Source organism: Lissotriton helveticus, chromosome 2_1 (genome assembly GCF_964261635.1).
Source record: "Lissotriton helveticus chromosome 2_1, aLisHel1.1, whole genome shotgun sequence".
In the NCBI taxonomy this organism is placed as follows: Eukaryota; Metazoa; Chordata; class Amphibia; order Caudata; family Salamandridae; genus Lissotriton; species Lissotriton helveticus.
The window spans coordinates 1,868,772,585-1,868,787,551 of record NC_136059.1 but is presented as its reverse complement, the minus strand read 5'-3'; the positions used below and the strand labels follow the sequence as shown (position 1 = coordinate 1,868,787,551).

At 38.1% G+C, this 14,967-nt stretch overlaps 1 protein-coding gene across 1 annotated transcript in view; it reads right to left on the bottom strand.

Annotated features, from left to right (window-relative positions):
- The window catches only part of LOC144819964 (bifunctional heparan sulfate N-deacetylase/N-sulfotransferase 4), a 994,778-nt gene that overhangs the window by 501,194 nt on the left and 478,617 nt on the right, over positions 1 to 14,967 (bottom strand). Inside the window, exon 5 of the mRNA XM_078677645.1 lies at positions 8,796 to 8,924. Coding sequence (XP_078533771.1) covers positions 8,796 to 8,924 — 129 coding nt within the window. The remainder of the gene's footprint in view (positions 1 to 8,795; positions 8,925 to 14,967) is intronic.

The following is a 14,967-nucleotide window of genomic DNA, read 5'->3' as shown; positions in this document are numbered from 1 at the left end:
TCTTATATATTGTGCCAGATTGTATACTGCAAAACGGGCATTGAAATAACACAAATCATCAGACGCCACACATACTTTCACATTTCCCTTTAAATATTGGCTTTCGAAAGAGGCTCACAAGGAAGAGGAAACAGAAGTATAGTAAAACCCAAAGATGGGCTAAGGTATTTCTGGAACCGTTCTTTGTGACGGTCAGTCATACTTGACAGTAAGGAATAACTGTTCCAATGAGAACAAAGGACTCTCAAACTTAACAAAATTGATTTAGGCTTTGTAGGGTAGATTCTACTTGTACTTCGGAACTTGTATTTCTCTTTGCAGATGATTCTATTTTACATGTCTAAACCCAATGGGGCTACAAATGATGATAACTTGCTTAATATAATCTGTCTGTAACAGTCCAGCTATTAATGCATTTATGCAGTCAAATTTGCATTTTGGTATTCGAGAAGTATAGTAAGCTGTCAAAGTGGATTATTGTAATATGGACTTGAAAGGAGTACCTGAGACTAGATATTAATATTTCTATATCCAGTCTTTATGATTGTCTTTCAGATGACATGAGAATAAGAAAATAAAATTTTCAATGAGAATAAGAACTACCAATCTTAACACAATTGATTAAGATTTTATGGGATGAGCATGCGGCATGAAGTAAGCATCTAGGCTGAAATCCCATGAAAATGTTTTTATTGAAGATCAATTGTTGGCCTAAGCCACAGTACACTGTCATATGTCATAGGAATGCAAATCCTGTCGTCAGTGCTGGTGTTAGATTAATGTTCATTCTAAAGAAAATAGCTCAAAGGCATACAGATATCTTACAAGTATGTACTGATATTACTGAAATTTGAAATGTATATTATATCTTTGGTTTGAAAAAATGCAGCTGTCCAAGTTAAAGGGCATTTTAACTGCATGTGAAAAATATTGCCTACCTCAACCAGTACAAAAAATGACCTTTGGAAAATATAAAAATGAGGACTGAAGATTGTCACAGTCAATGGTGTCTACAGGGAGTATCTTTTTCTCCAGTGGACCATATTTTAATCAGTTTATCCCTCTATCAAATACGGCAGTTTCAAATGTGTGCATTGTGAATTGAGAATCATTAACTCTTGCAACCCCCATATTACTGGCCCTCATTTGGACTATGACATCATGACATCTTAATGTTCCATTTGTGCAAATTTAAATATTGTATTACTTTGACAGGCATTTCTGAATTCCTTTATTTTTTCAGTACTTTGCTACAGTACTTGGAGTTCCCAACAACCTATACATGTACCTGTAACATCAATATATTACTCGAGTGGATAAAAAAAGGTAGAACAATCACTACAAAATATTCACATTATTTAGATGGAAAAGAGCTCTCAGAATGAAAATACTGTGTTGGTGTAACACACATTGTGAGTAGGCCGTGACTTATGTCTTGGTCTATTTCAAAATGATATATATTTTATAAAATGTTGAAATGTTTAAAATTATTGTTTTGTTAAGTTGTTCTAATGTGAAGGCAATGTGGAAAATAAGGCCTTTATACTTGATGTGCAACTTATAGATGTAAAACATTCCCTATAACAGTTTCTAAATACACAGTTGAATTTATATGGAATGACATTATCTGATGTAATGTAAAGTTTATATGACAATTTCTTTTTGTATTTAGCTTTATAGAACTCATATAAGTAAGGGTTGTATTCTTCTCTTCAGTATATCCTGAAAAGATGGCAGTATGATTCCGCATAGTTTCTCAGTGCTACAGATGAATGGGGTTTATCAGTTCAGTAGGAGAACAGACAATATAAGAAAATGAATTGCAAGGAGAATTTCAAATTTAAGAGCATGAACATAGTAGCAACAGTTGTATTAGTTACTATGATTTTATAAGAAAGTTTCACATAATTAGAGTTATACTCTCCGTCTATTATGGACTGAACTCTTTACTTGCACTTTCCGAAAGTTATGTTTCAGAGGTGGATGGCTTGAGGGTCCAATACATTTAAAATTTATTTATAGGGCCCCAGCTTCAAATTGAAAATATCTTCTGAAATGGAACAAACGCACAGAAGATGCATTGACATTTTTGAATCACATTCAGCAGGCACCTAAAGCATATCAACTGTCAATTGCTTTAAAAAATGTATCAAAGTCCCATGTGAAGGTGTGAGGAAAGTTAAAAATGATTAACAATCTAGAGAATCCAGAAATAGTTCAATACATTCATGCTGAATCATGTACAAATGACACTTCTTAAGGATATTAGAAGGTTGCATATTAAGAAAAGTTTGGAATGATTGGTAGTAAAAGGCTTCATTTTCTTTGCTTTCAATTCGACTAAAAATTGGCTCAAATACTGGAAGTTGTACCAACACTTCAAATAATCTAAAACTTACATTTTACATGTCTTTCTAGCCTTGTTCCATTTTAGTGCACTGGTGAATTTGTCCCGGACCTGCTGGCAGCAGAAACGTTAAGGGACACCTATACTGTTTCTAAAATGACATGAAGGAATTATTTGTGTTTCTATTGAGATCATTTGTTTCTGTAGTAGGATATACCTATGGGTGATAGACTTTTCTAAGTGGTGGGAGGCTCTTTGCCATTTAAAGATTTTCACAGAAGTATTTGTGGCAATAAACCTACATTATATTAAAGATAATAGTAGAGTTTAGTGTGACAAGTGTTCTAAGTTAGGCTTGATCGCGTCTATAAATGTCACAGTAGTATTTTTTTCTCTTAGGTAGCTCTGGACAAACACTTTTCTGAAGGTTCAAGGTTTAAAGATGAGAAATACAGATTGTGAAAGAAATACATTTGAGTCTGGTAACATCTTTAACCCCTGGAAAGGAATTTATCTAAAGTTGTGACAAGTCAACTCCTGAATTTGGCAGTAGGTATTTTAGGGACTGCAACTTCTTTGGATAATCTGTTTGAACTGCAGGGGCATAGTTCCTGGAATTTGTTGTACCTAGATAAAGCCCAGAGAAAGCTGCTAGCCTGCGCTCATTTCCAGATAGATAACTGAAAGTGCAGAAAAAATAAGTGTACTGGAAGTGATAGCGTGGACTTCAATTGCACTAAATGAGACCCACAGTGGTGTCAATCAAAGTGATAAAACCATAGAATAGATGACAACTTTGGCTTGTTTTCCTAAAAATAACCACCCTATTACCTATTAGCTTTTTTTCCAAAGTAGGCAGTGTCACTTTAGAATTGTCCAGAATATTTCTTAGTAATGTGGCAAAAGGACAACTTTTAAATTGGAACCTAGAACTATGGGGCTTATTTATGAACCCTTGCATCACTTTTGTGATGCACCAGTGGCGTAAAAATGAGCCTTGTTGCACCATATTTACAAAGTGATGCATCTAGGTAGATGCGTCACTTTGTAAACCCCTGCACCACATTATACCTGCGCCAGGTATAATCTATGTAGGGGGGTGCGTTCCGACGCAAGAAAGGATCTTAGAAGTGATGCAGTGAAATCCATAAGATTTCACTGCGCCACTTTTAGGACCCAAATGCATCAATATCTTACGCCTGCCTCATGGCAGGCGTAAGACGGACACAGGTACATTTAACTTGGGACTTGCCCATGTGAAATGACCCATTGCTGGAGTTGCGTCACTTTTGTGACACACTCCAGCAATGCATCATTTTTGCGCCTACAGATACCGTCAGAAATACTGACGTATCTGTAACTCCTTGCGACATGATGCGTCATACTGTAATATGACGCATCATTGGTGTCGCAAGGAGGGAGCAATGAAAAGTGACGCATCACTGTTTTCTCACAGCGATGCGTCACTTTTCATACATGAGGCCCTATATTTTTAAGCTGGAAGCCTTCTTCAAAACACAGCCATGGCAAATGCCTTTGTTCTACACAGGGCTTTGGATTTGGATGTCCATATCTAACCAAGGTATTTTGTTAGCGGTAGCTGCCCACATGGAGCCCATTATTGACAGACCCTCTGAGTTAGTCTAGCTGGAGGTGTTTCTTTATATTTAGGAAGTTAGAATCCATCACCAATACCTGTATCCAATTACATGCACTCAAGAACAGGTGAAAGAAGTACCTAGGGCTTTGCTCTAACGGACAATCACAATGTTTATGTATATTTTTCAACATTTTTTGTTAAACTATTGAGGTTTAATGTAAAACCTTTTCTCATTGTTTGTCAATGATCACACTGATTTTCAATTAACGTTTCAACCAGTTATCTGTATTTTTCATTTTTACAATGTTTTTCTTATTCCACTTTTATGTTTGGACATCGAAATCTTTATTTCGAATTCAGTGCATTGGTTTCGTATTTAGGCACTGGTATACACTTTTAATGAGCATCTCATCTCATTGTCTAGGTCAAACAACCAAAGTAAAACCAATGTTGTACTTTTTGAAAACTGGGTTTTCTCTGTTGGCTGCTCCAAAGGGCTTTTTCAGATATACCTGTTTACCACACCTATTTAACCAGTTATGTATCATCCAGCGATAATATACCTAAAATGATACCATTATAGAGGATAAATTCCTTGAACATAAGCCATGAAGTAACAGTCGTAGGAGAAGAAACCATCTGTGCCACAGAAATAGCATTAGCAATACTACATCAGCTTGAATTACCTCTCAAATACCAGTTTTAAATACCTTTTGTTGTAGTAGTTGTACCCCCAAATACCAGAATTAAAATTTCTGAAAATGTACACTTTTCTCTAAATACATCTTTTATTTTAGGAGAATACTCTAAAAAGTTACGTTTTTCTTTAAGTATCAGCTTTTCACTTGTAATAAAAACAGCATTTGGTCCACAAATATCAGCTTGACATTGTCATTTTCATCAACTGGTATGAGAAAAGATGCATTTCGACCAACACGGGTCAAAGTGTGTCCTTTCTCAGTCATCTCCAATAAACTTTTAAAAATTGCTCCAGTGTAGCTTGCGTTGTTCTGTGAATCAACGGCAACACATGTCATGATGAGTTCTAATAAAGAATACACACAAGTAGGCGTCTATGAAAAGTTTTGTTTTGAAAATCTCTAAGTTGATGATTGTAATAGCATTTTATCATACATTGTTTGCCAAATGTTTTTTACCTATGGGCAATTGCCCAGAGGTCCATTGAAGTAACAGAATAATAATTTTTGTGCTGCTGTTTTGTGGATTTCAGTCAGTCTTCGCCTGGCAGACAGAGAAATACTCTGGAGCAAACTCCAACATTGGGAAACTCCTCTTGGCATTTTAGAAATGATACAGAGGCTTCATGTTGGTAATTAGGCACAGGTGCAATATGATTTAAGTGGAAGACGTACAGTCTGGTTTCCATTTAATAAAGGAATAAAGCAGTGATGTGCACTGGCCCCTGCACTCTTTGGATTGAATTTTGCAGATTTACCTGAGTTGCTGACCGACAATTGGCTATTGCCGACAAAACATTGTAGCAAAGCACAAACCCCGTTTATTGTAAATGGTTGGCTTTGTGAAAAAGAAGTATGCAACATTAGGTCTCCAGCAAATAATTAGCTGTACTTAAGCCAAATTAAGTCCAATTGCAAATTAAAAAAGATTATTATTAATAGAGAACAAATAAGACCTTATTTTTTTTAAAACAGTATCCATGAATGTACTTGATGGCTTCCAAACTAAATCCTAGATCTAGTGGACTATTAATATTAGGTGTTTTTTTCATCTGACCTAAGTTGGGATAGGCACCTGCCTTCTGTTGTTATTAAAATGGTAGGCCCTGTATATGGTCTACACTGTTTTGATAAAATATATGGTGTCTTTCAACTATTCTTCTATTAAATGGGGTAAGTTGATATCTCAAGTCAAACTGCTAGCTTTAGGTCCCAAAATGAATGCTAAGTGGAGGGATCCTGTTCAAAGCATTTATTGTTTATTTCCTTAATTCATTGATCCAAGCAGTACACATTGAATTAGGTTACATATCCTGCAGAATCTTGGTATTTTACCTACACAAGATTCAATCTCCACCGTGTGAGATCTTTGGAGGAAGGGATAAGCCCTCTACTCCAAGAAATTATTAAGCCTAGATCAGTGGCGGTTGGTACGGAATGAAGCACACAGGCTCCCCAAAGCCAATCACGACTCTGCTGTCACCAGCATGACAGCAGTGTGGTGATTAGTCTAAGTGCCAGGGTTCGGCGCTCAGATGGGGACGGTGAGCCTGTTCATGTTCTTCACCCTGGCTTTGCATTACAGCCCTGTGGAGAACATGCTGAGAGCGCATGACTGTTTGGCCAGTCCCAAGACGGCTGACCAAACTGTCATGTGCACTCAAGCCGCGCCCCACCCTCAAAAAAGCTTCAACACAGAAGAATAAAATTATAATAACAACGTGTTATTATCATTCTTTTCTCTTTTTTGCACTGCAAAAAAGCAGTGGGGCGGCACTCCTCAGCCTTAGCAGATGAGCCGTTGCTGACCTAGATTTTACATGGTAAATTGAGCAATTCTGTCTCTGAATCAAAGAAGCCAGTCACTAGTAGCTCTTAAATGCTTTTGAGGGAGAAGGTCTGTGTTTATAATAAGCAATGTGGTTGTGCAATCTTTTAAACTTGATATATTAATAGTATTTGTTGTCTGTACTTTTGCTGCAATGGCACTTTTAACCTCATGCGTGCTCATGATGAGCTAAGCTCGTCATGAGGCACGGTTGCACTGTGTTCATAACGAGCTGAGCTTGTCATAACGGCCGCAATGCTCGCATGCGGGGATTATTCCCCCGCTGTGCTGAACGTTCTGAGGAAATGGGTGTGGCCGTGATGTGCTGTGAGCGCCCCCTCCCCCCTGCCCAGCGGGGGAATTACCCTTGCGGCGAAGGGGTTAAAACACCTAAACATTTCTATTTCTGTTTAGTTTTGGCAATGAATTAGTATTTTAACATATCTATTTTCTAATGAAGGTTTTGGGAATTATAAGATATGACTTCTAAAGAAAACTGTCTAGATAAATAAATAAAATAGCACAAATAAATATATTTTTTGTAACTTTCTAAATGGGTGATGAATATGGAGAATGTGCAAAATCCCATGTTAATATTGTGCTCATACTCCATTTTTTTTAACTAACTAAAAACAAATTCACAGTTATATTTTAAATAATTAAAAACAAATACACAGTCATATTTTATTCTCTAGAATATTCGCCATGTACCATGGAGTGCCTTACATTTATCTTAACTGCAGTAAGAAATCTTGCAAACAATGTTACAGTATCACCCACCAGCCCAGCATTACATGGTCCCCTACCACAATACCACCTTCAATATATTGCCTCTGACCAAATCAGGTACATTTTGTACATTTTTTACCACTAAAGTACTCCTCACTACATCGGTCTTTCCCCTAGCCTACATATAATATCAACCTTTTATTCATAATTATTTATTTGTAACTGTAATTGCACCATATTTCCCGGCTTTGGGTTTACCCCTCATTCCCCATCCTTTTAATGTACTGTTTTGTAATAAATAATCTTATACATTTAAAAAAAAACAAAAATACCTTGACCCTAAATATTTTTACTTTTGCTTTTTCTCAAAGATAAAGCCTGTAAATAATATATCATTTTTAAACTAATGCAATTAAACTTTTGTTAATAATCCTGACATCCAGAGTTAGTTGATGAAACCTAAATTCACTAAAATACATTTTGAATAATATTAGAGGTCTAGTAATAGACTATCTTAGTAAACAAGGCTTATGTAATGAGTGGGATGTAGTTCTCAGGTGAAATAATGTATGAAGGTTATGCAGCGAATGTGAAACTTCTTAACTTATTACCAACCTAATATTTCTTAATCATGGTTTTTGAAAAACGAATTGAAATTGCTCAGAGTGCAGTTATGACATCAGAGAAGACCTTCAATCAGAAAATTATTTTTCATCAAAACTGTATAGTCATTATTTTTGATGCAAAGGCTAAATCTGAAGAGCAATCTGCTAGTGGGATTTACATCCACAATACTATCCCACTGATAAAAGATATTCAAGTAATTAATGTCTTTCCAATTATACAATTTGCTCCAGCAATTGGAGGGATGAGGATTTTAATTTCCCACTTAAATCTATATCAGGGCTTGTGACCTACTTTAGCTGGTTTATCTATAAGTTGTTGTTCTATTACTATTTAAGCTAAACTGATAAAGGGCGTGCCATTAGAGTTGTCAGCAAATAAAATGAAGAAAATAGTAAAGAAGAACTTAATTTATATATGTATCCCCTATTGGTGAAAGGACAGGCAGTGTAGCAATATTTTATTTTGCAAAACAGCTATCTAACAGTGACAGTTTACTTATTTTACTTAAATAAATATTTGGAAGACCCACCTGCTATGTATTTCAGTTCAGTAAAAAAAGGAACATTAATCTCAATAAACTTGCCAAAGAAAGCTACAAGGATTGCCTCTATTATGATAGATATCAATATTGGATTATATCGAGATACAATAGAGTTCTAGTCCCTCACAGAGTATCAATTGACCCAAAGTCATTCTAAAATAAGGTGTTTCTAATATGTACTGCAGAAGGTTAGACCTTTGGTTTGGCCTTGAGCTCTACAAAATGTAGATACATTTTCCCATAACTTATAGAAAACTGCATGAAGTTGAAATAAATACTCATTATAAAAGACAACATAATACAGAGACCCATTTTAAAGACATTTTTAGGCATTTCACTTGGCATCTACATTAATTTAACATATAAAGAAACATTGACATTTGCAAATAGATTTTCAAATGAGCATTTAGAAATGAAGTACCTACTGGGTTCAAAAGGATAGTGAGAAAAAGCTCCCCTCCTTGTATACTCTTGTCTAGTTCTTGAGGGCCTCCAGGATACTCCTTGTAGAAAATGGTATGGGTGAACAGACCACAAGTTTGCCGCGGCAGGACCTGAATATAAAAGAAAACATCCATGTTGATATTCTGCTCATACTGCATTTTTTTAAAAAACCTAAAAACATTTTTGCTAATCCACTGGGTAAGCAAAATTTCTGATCGGTGGGTGCATTAAAACTGTTCCTTAAAAAGCATAATGGCTAATACTGAACACGGTATGACCAGTTTTGTGTACTTTTATATTGTTTGAAAGATTTTCTAATTTGTAGAGTTTCAAACAGTTAATTTTTATGCTTCTGAAACTGTATTGATGTGCTGATTTAGAAATTGGTAGTAACCTTAAATATTATCTGTAACATTATTTTTGTTATATGCAATAGTTATCTTTCTTGTGCTGATAGTCTTCAGATTATGAGTTTCATGAATGATATATGTTACATCAAAGAATTTGAAATATCTCTGCTGCCACTGGAATTCCATTTCACGTTATACTGTGACGGTTATGCTGTTTTACCACAGGTTTGAGATAATATTTCTTTACATAATTGAGATATTGAAACATGAGTATGACAAAGATCATATTGTTTAATACATTTCACATTCCCATCACAGTTAACTGAAGATCAGTAAGCAACAGCATTTCAAGAGCCACAACCCCAGGAATTATTAATTGAAATTGTGTTCCGATGAAAAGGAACTCAAATAAAATGGCACCCACCCCTCACAAGAATGAGGAAATATGGAGATTGGTCAATTTGATCTAATTAGATTGAGGCTATTCTTTTTGTAGAAGCATTTCACAATTTCCACACAAATGTACATTTAATTTAAATTTTGCAATATTGCTTTGAGCATATGTGGATTTTCAGAATCACCAGAAAAAACACTATGTTGTATGGCACAGGGGGAGAGGACATTACAGACGTTAATACTACCACTGTTTTGCAGAAGGTGTGGGTAGGACAGACTAGTTGGTAACACTTCAGTTACTCCTTCAATTCATGACTGCACACATATTGAATGGCTATTCTGCAAAGTATCCTTAACAACAAAATCACTATTCATCAATAAAGTACTTTAGGAATTTTCTAATTTTTCATCATTTCAAGGGACATGGTTGAATTGGTCATTATTTTAACTACTGATTGGGAAAAATAATCAGCATTTAATCTGTTGGCACAGGGCACAAATCAATTGAAAAGCTGGTCATTCTTAGAATGAATCACTGCTTTAGACTATGAGCCATCATGAAGAAATATTACACAGTGAGGGAGGGAGTAACATGCCATCCTCGAGCGTTGTCCATAATGCATGGGTCAATAGTTTACTAATATGAGCCACTCACTTATGTGAATATGTCCAATTGAGACTTGTCTAATACATTGTAAACTTGTTGAACACACTTCAGCACCGTAGCCTCCATCTAGACCAGGAATCATTAATACCTAGGAGTCAAAATATTAGTTCCAGACGAACGTGTGCAGCGAAAGCTAGTACATAAACTGACTGGGCTACATATTAAATTAGATAATATCACAGGAGCGATTGTTCTTCTTAGCTCAGACAGAAAATAGTGTTTACAGTTGAGATCAGAAAACTGAATCAAATGTATTGAGGAAAAAAACCTGCCAATTGCATGTGGCGTTAACCGCATTAGAAACTAATAAAACATTGACATGGCAAGTGAATGGTATGCACCAAGATTAAAGATATAGACGTATAGAACATTAGGTTGATTGGTAAAAATATCATTAAGGCTGATGCAAATTCCAAACCAAACTATTGGGCCGATTAGGATTGCGTTTTTTCCGCATCCTCCGGGCCGGCGGAAGTGTCCGCCGGCCCAGAGGATGCGGAAATACCACTGCGGAGCCTTCAAAGACCCCCCACCAGATTAGGATGGCTGGGGGGTCAGGAAGACCGTCCGCAGCTTTTCTGATGCGGTCGCCTTCCGACCGCGGCGGAAAAGCTCTAACATGGCTGGCGGTGCCTATCAGACACCGCCAGGCATATTAGGATGTTGGTGGTCCTATACCTTTCCACGGCGGCATTTCCGCTGTGGAAAGGCATGCGGTCTTTTCTTTGGGGGCCCGTTGCGGGCCCCCAGGGGTGAAGAGGGGGTGGGGGGTGCACATGGGGGGTACCTATGGTACCCCCCTGCCTTTGCGTGCACGAAGCGGCAGGCACCGCGCTGTGCCTGCCGCTTTGTGCATGCAAATGCACTGCTTTCATTTTTAACTTTGCGGCGGGTGCTGCTTCAAGCAGCACCCGCCGCAATGTTAAAAATACAGGATGTGACCGCCAGGGTGGCGGTCACATCCTAATTTGCACGGAGAGACCGCCGCTGCCCCTGCGGACGGTCCCTCCTACTCTGGGGTGGCGGACGGACGCAGGTCCGGCCGCCATCCTAATCGGCCCCTTAATCCTACTGTATTACCTATCTGAATGTAAGGAAAGAAATTACACTTTCTCCTTGCAGGTAGAGATTTCTGGATATGTGAAAGCTGTTCAACAAATTCAACTTGGTATGTATACCCTTTCTACCTGATTTAAGAAAATGGAGATGGTTTTGATCCATTCCTTGCACAAATTGTGAACAGTTCTTTTATGCAAAATATTATCATAGTGCCTAAAAAATAGATTATACCTCTAGTCAAGAACCTCTCGAAGAATCCCAACAATACTAACAGATGCAGGCCAGTTGCAAACACTTTCTTTATTCTCAGTCTTCTAGGAAGAAACCTATGTGCAGATAATGCACATGTTTATGTTTTCACTTAAGTTGTTATCATTTTCTTGATAAGGGAGTCATTGTCTTATCGCTCCATTCATTTTGGTGTAATATGCTTAATTTTCCTACCTGGAAAACCACCTTGTTAAACATTTTATTGTAGCAGATTCTGATATGCACTTTGCTTAGGAAGAGTGATTGAAAGTGTTTGCAAACAAGCACAACAAACTATGGGCCCATTAGGATCGCGGACGGACTTGAGTCCGTCCGTGACCCCTGAGGAGGAGGGAACGTCCGCCTGGGCTGCGGCGTTCCCTCCGAGCAGATTAGGATGTGACCGCCAGGATGGAGGTCACATCCTCTATCTTTAACATTGCGGCGGGTGCAGCTTCAAGCTGCACCCGCCGCAAGGTTAAAAATGCATGCATCGCATTTGCATGCACAAAGCGGCAGGCACCGCGCAGTGCCTGCTGCTTTGTGTATGCAAATGCAGGGGGGTACCATAGGTACTCCCCATGTGCACCCCCCACCCCCCATTCACCCAGGGGGCCCGCAACAGGCCCCCGAAGTGAAAGTTCGTATGCCTTTCCACGGCGGAAATGCCGCCGTGGAAAGGCATAGGACCACCAACATCCTAATATGCCTGGCGGTGTCTGATAGACACCGCCAGACCTGTTAGAGCTTTTCCGCCGCGGTCGGAAGGCGACCGTGGCAGAAAAGCTGCGGACGGTCTTCCTGACCCCCCAGTCATCCTAATCTGGGGGGGGGGTCTTTGAAGGCTCCACTGCGGATTTCCGCATTCTCCAGGCCGCTGGACACTTCCGCCAGCCCGGAGGATGGGGAAAAACCGCAATCCTAATCGGCCCCTAAGTTGGGTGTTTCGTACATTTTGTTTGTTGCTCCCTTTTACCAAAGACATTCTCCTTTCCCTGACAACCAGTAATCGGAAACTTCATATTTTGAAAGATCCTCTCTACTAATCGATTTTCCAAAGTCATGTGCTCCATTTGTAAGCCTAAATATGTATTGAAACTGTAAATATAAAATTATGCCCTAGTTATTTCTTTGCACACCTAAATAGAATTTAGATGCCTAAAGCGTTTGGGGATGAGGCTGTAAATGAGCCACAAACATGACATCTTGAGGTGTGAGTATTCTACGATAATTTCTAATGAACAGCTCTAACCTGAAATATTTTGACCTAAAGCTATACCTGTACGTGCAGCTGTAAGATTTGAATTACTCAGAATGTCAAACCCCAAATGAGCATGTAAATCCCCAAACAAAAGATGTGAAGAATATTGTTTTGAATCTAAAGTCATCAAATTTAGCTGTACAAAAAGTTTCCTAAAAATTAATTGACCAAAGTAGGATTCTTTTTTTTTTTTACATTTTAATGTAACTTTGTCTACTGCAACCATTTCATTATGCCAAATCCTCGAGCACTGGCATACTCAGGAGGGTTAATACGACGAAAGTACTTGCTGTTCAGGGCAAATGAATCAATATCTCATTATAACGAAGAAAGAAAAGAGCCATCAGAAAGAACACAGAGACGGCAACCGTGCAGAGTGTCATTTGCACAGAACAAGAAAAATAAATATTTTAAATGTCAGTATTTTATGTAGGCTCAGAAAAAAACAACTGCACAATTTTAAACACAGTAGGTGATGTGTTCCCATAGATAACTAAACTGCCATCTCTGTACTATAAATATTTGTGCTGCACATCTGTAATTGGATGCACAAATCTCTACAAGGACAACTGGGCAGTGTATTCACAGGCACAAACCTACAGTGCTATAGCATGCAGTAAAGCAGTTACCATGTATTATTGCTCATGTAGGATGTGTAGTATTGTTTTTAAGTTTATAATTTTGTACACTGATAATTATGTATGATATGCAAGCTTACACAAGATCCTGCATATATAGACTGCATTCATATAATTGCAATTGAAACTAAATTCATATGATGTATTGAAGTGTAGTTAATGTGTTTTAGTTAGGCCACTTGGCTGTATAAATCTCTGTCACTCACTTCAGATTCCTCCATGCACACAACCTTTTCCCACAGTCTTTGCAGAGCATATGGTAAAATGGTAACATAATGGCTTATTTCCTCTGCAGTAGTTGTCTTACTGGTGTTGAGCTTGCTGTGGTGGAGGCGTAAGATTGCCAGAAGTATCTATATTGTTTGCCATTCACCTGGAGAAAGTCTTATTGTTTAAAAGCTTCATAGTTGTTCAAACATCTCTGGATGACATTAGCATAGAGGGTGTAGAATTGGGATAGTGCTAATGTGTTAAGGTAATGTTAAGGCATTCTGCAGCACACGTAGAAAGAAGAAAAATCCACAGAGAATTATTTTTTGCGGAGCAAGGTGCCCCTTCCTGTCCCTACCGGCCAGTGTTTAACTTGTCAAAATATATGTCCCAGGGCCCTCGTCAGGGGGCCACTCTAACTTGCACCACCCATTGTACCTGTCAGCACTGCCAGTGACAATGGCAACACAACTACTAACCATCACATAACCTACAGGTGAGGCATTTCAACCTATTTCAAGCCTGCAAAGCTATACAATTTGCTAGGTGTTAAACATTTTTAATGTATATATTTAATGAATGATCAACTATTGTGTGCTCATCTCTGAAATACACCAACAGCACCATCATGTGGCAGAATGTCATAAGTGCCAGTGTTGACAATTAAGTGACGGTGCCAAGCAAGAGAACCCACCAGCTCCAATTGAGCACTACTTCCCACACTAATAGAATCCTGCCTCCACCACAGGCCGTATGGTTAAGGGTGCCTGAATTGGCACTGGGCAGCAGTTAGGCATCAGCATAGGCAGAACTTTGTCATATATAGGTAAATATGGTGCATTCCTGTCCTCTCCCTTACACTCAGAGCAGTGTAGTGCAGCAAGTTGTCTTGCTGTGTTGCATTGGGGGAAAAGATTGAGAGATCTGGTCCTTAGAAAATGTTCAGATTTTTTAATACTCTGTTTAATTATGTATCTGAGATCCTGAGATGGTGTTGACTGTACTGCTTATTTTGAATGTTTTGCAATAAAACCCTTTAACTTTTCACTGATTTAGAACTCGGTTATTAAGCAGACCCTATTATTTATTGAATTGTTTTTTATTCTGCTAATTAATGTTTGGGGCGGTGCCTTAACATGAAGACAATTGCCTCAAGAAGTTGAGGTTTAACTCTGTTTCCAATCCAGTCAACTGTGGGAGAACTGATTGAGGTAAATTTTGGGATGTCCACATTTAGGGGTACTGTTTTGCTTCCAAAGATGACACAACAAACATTATAATGCATTTATGATGAATTTAGGATTACCAAATTCACCTACAAAT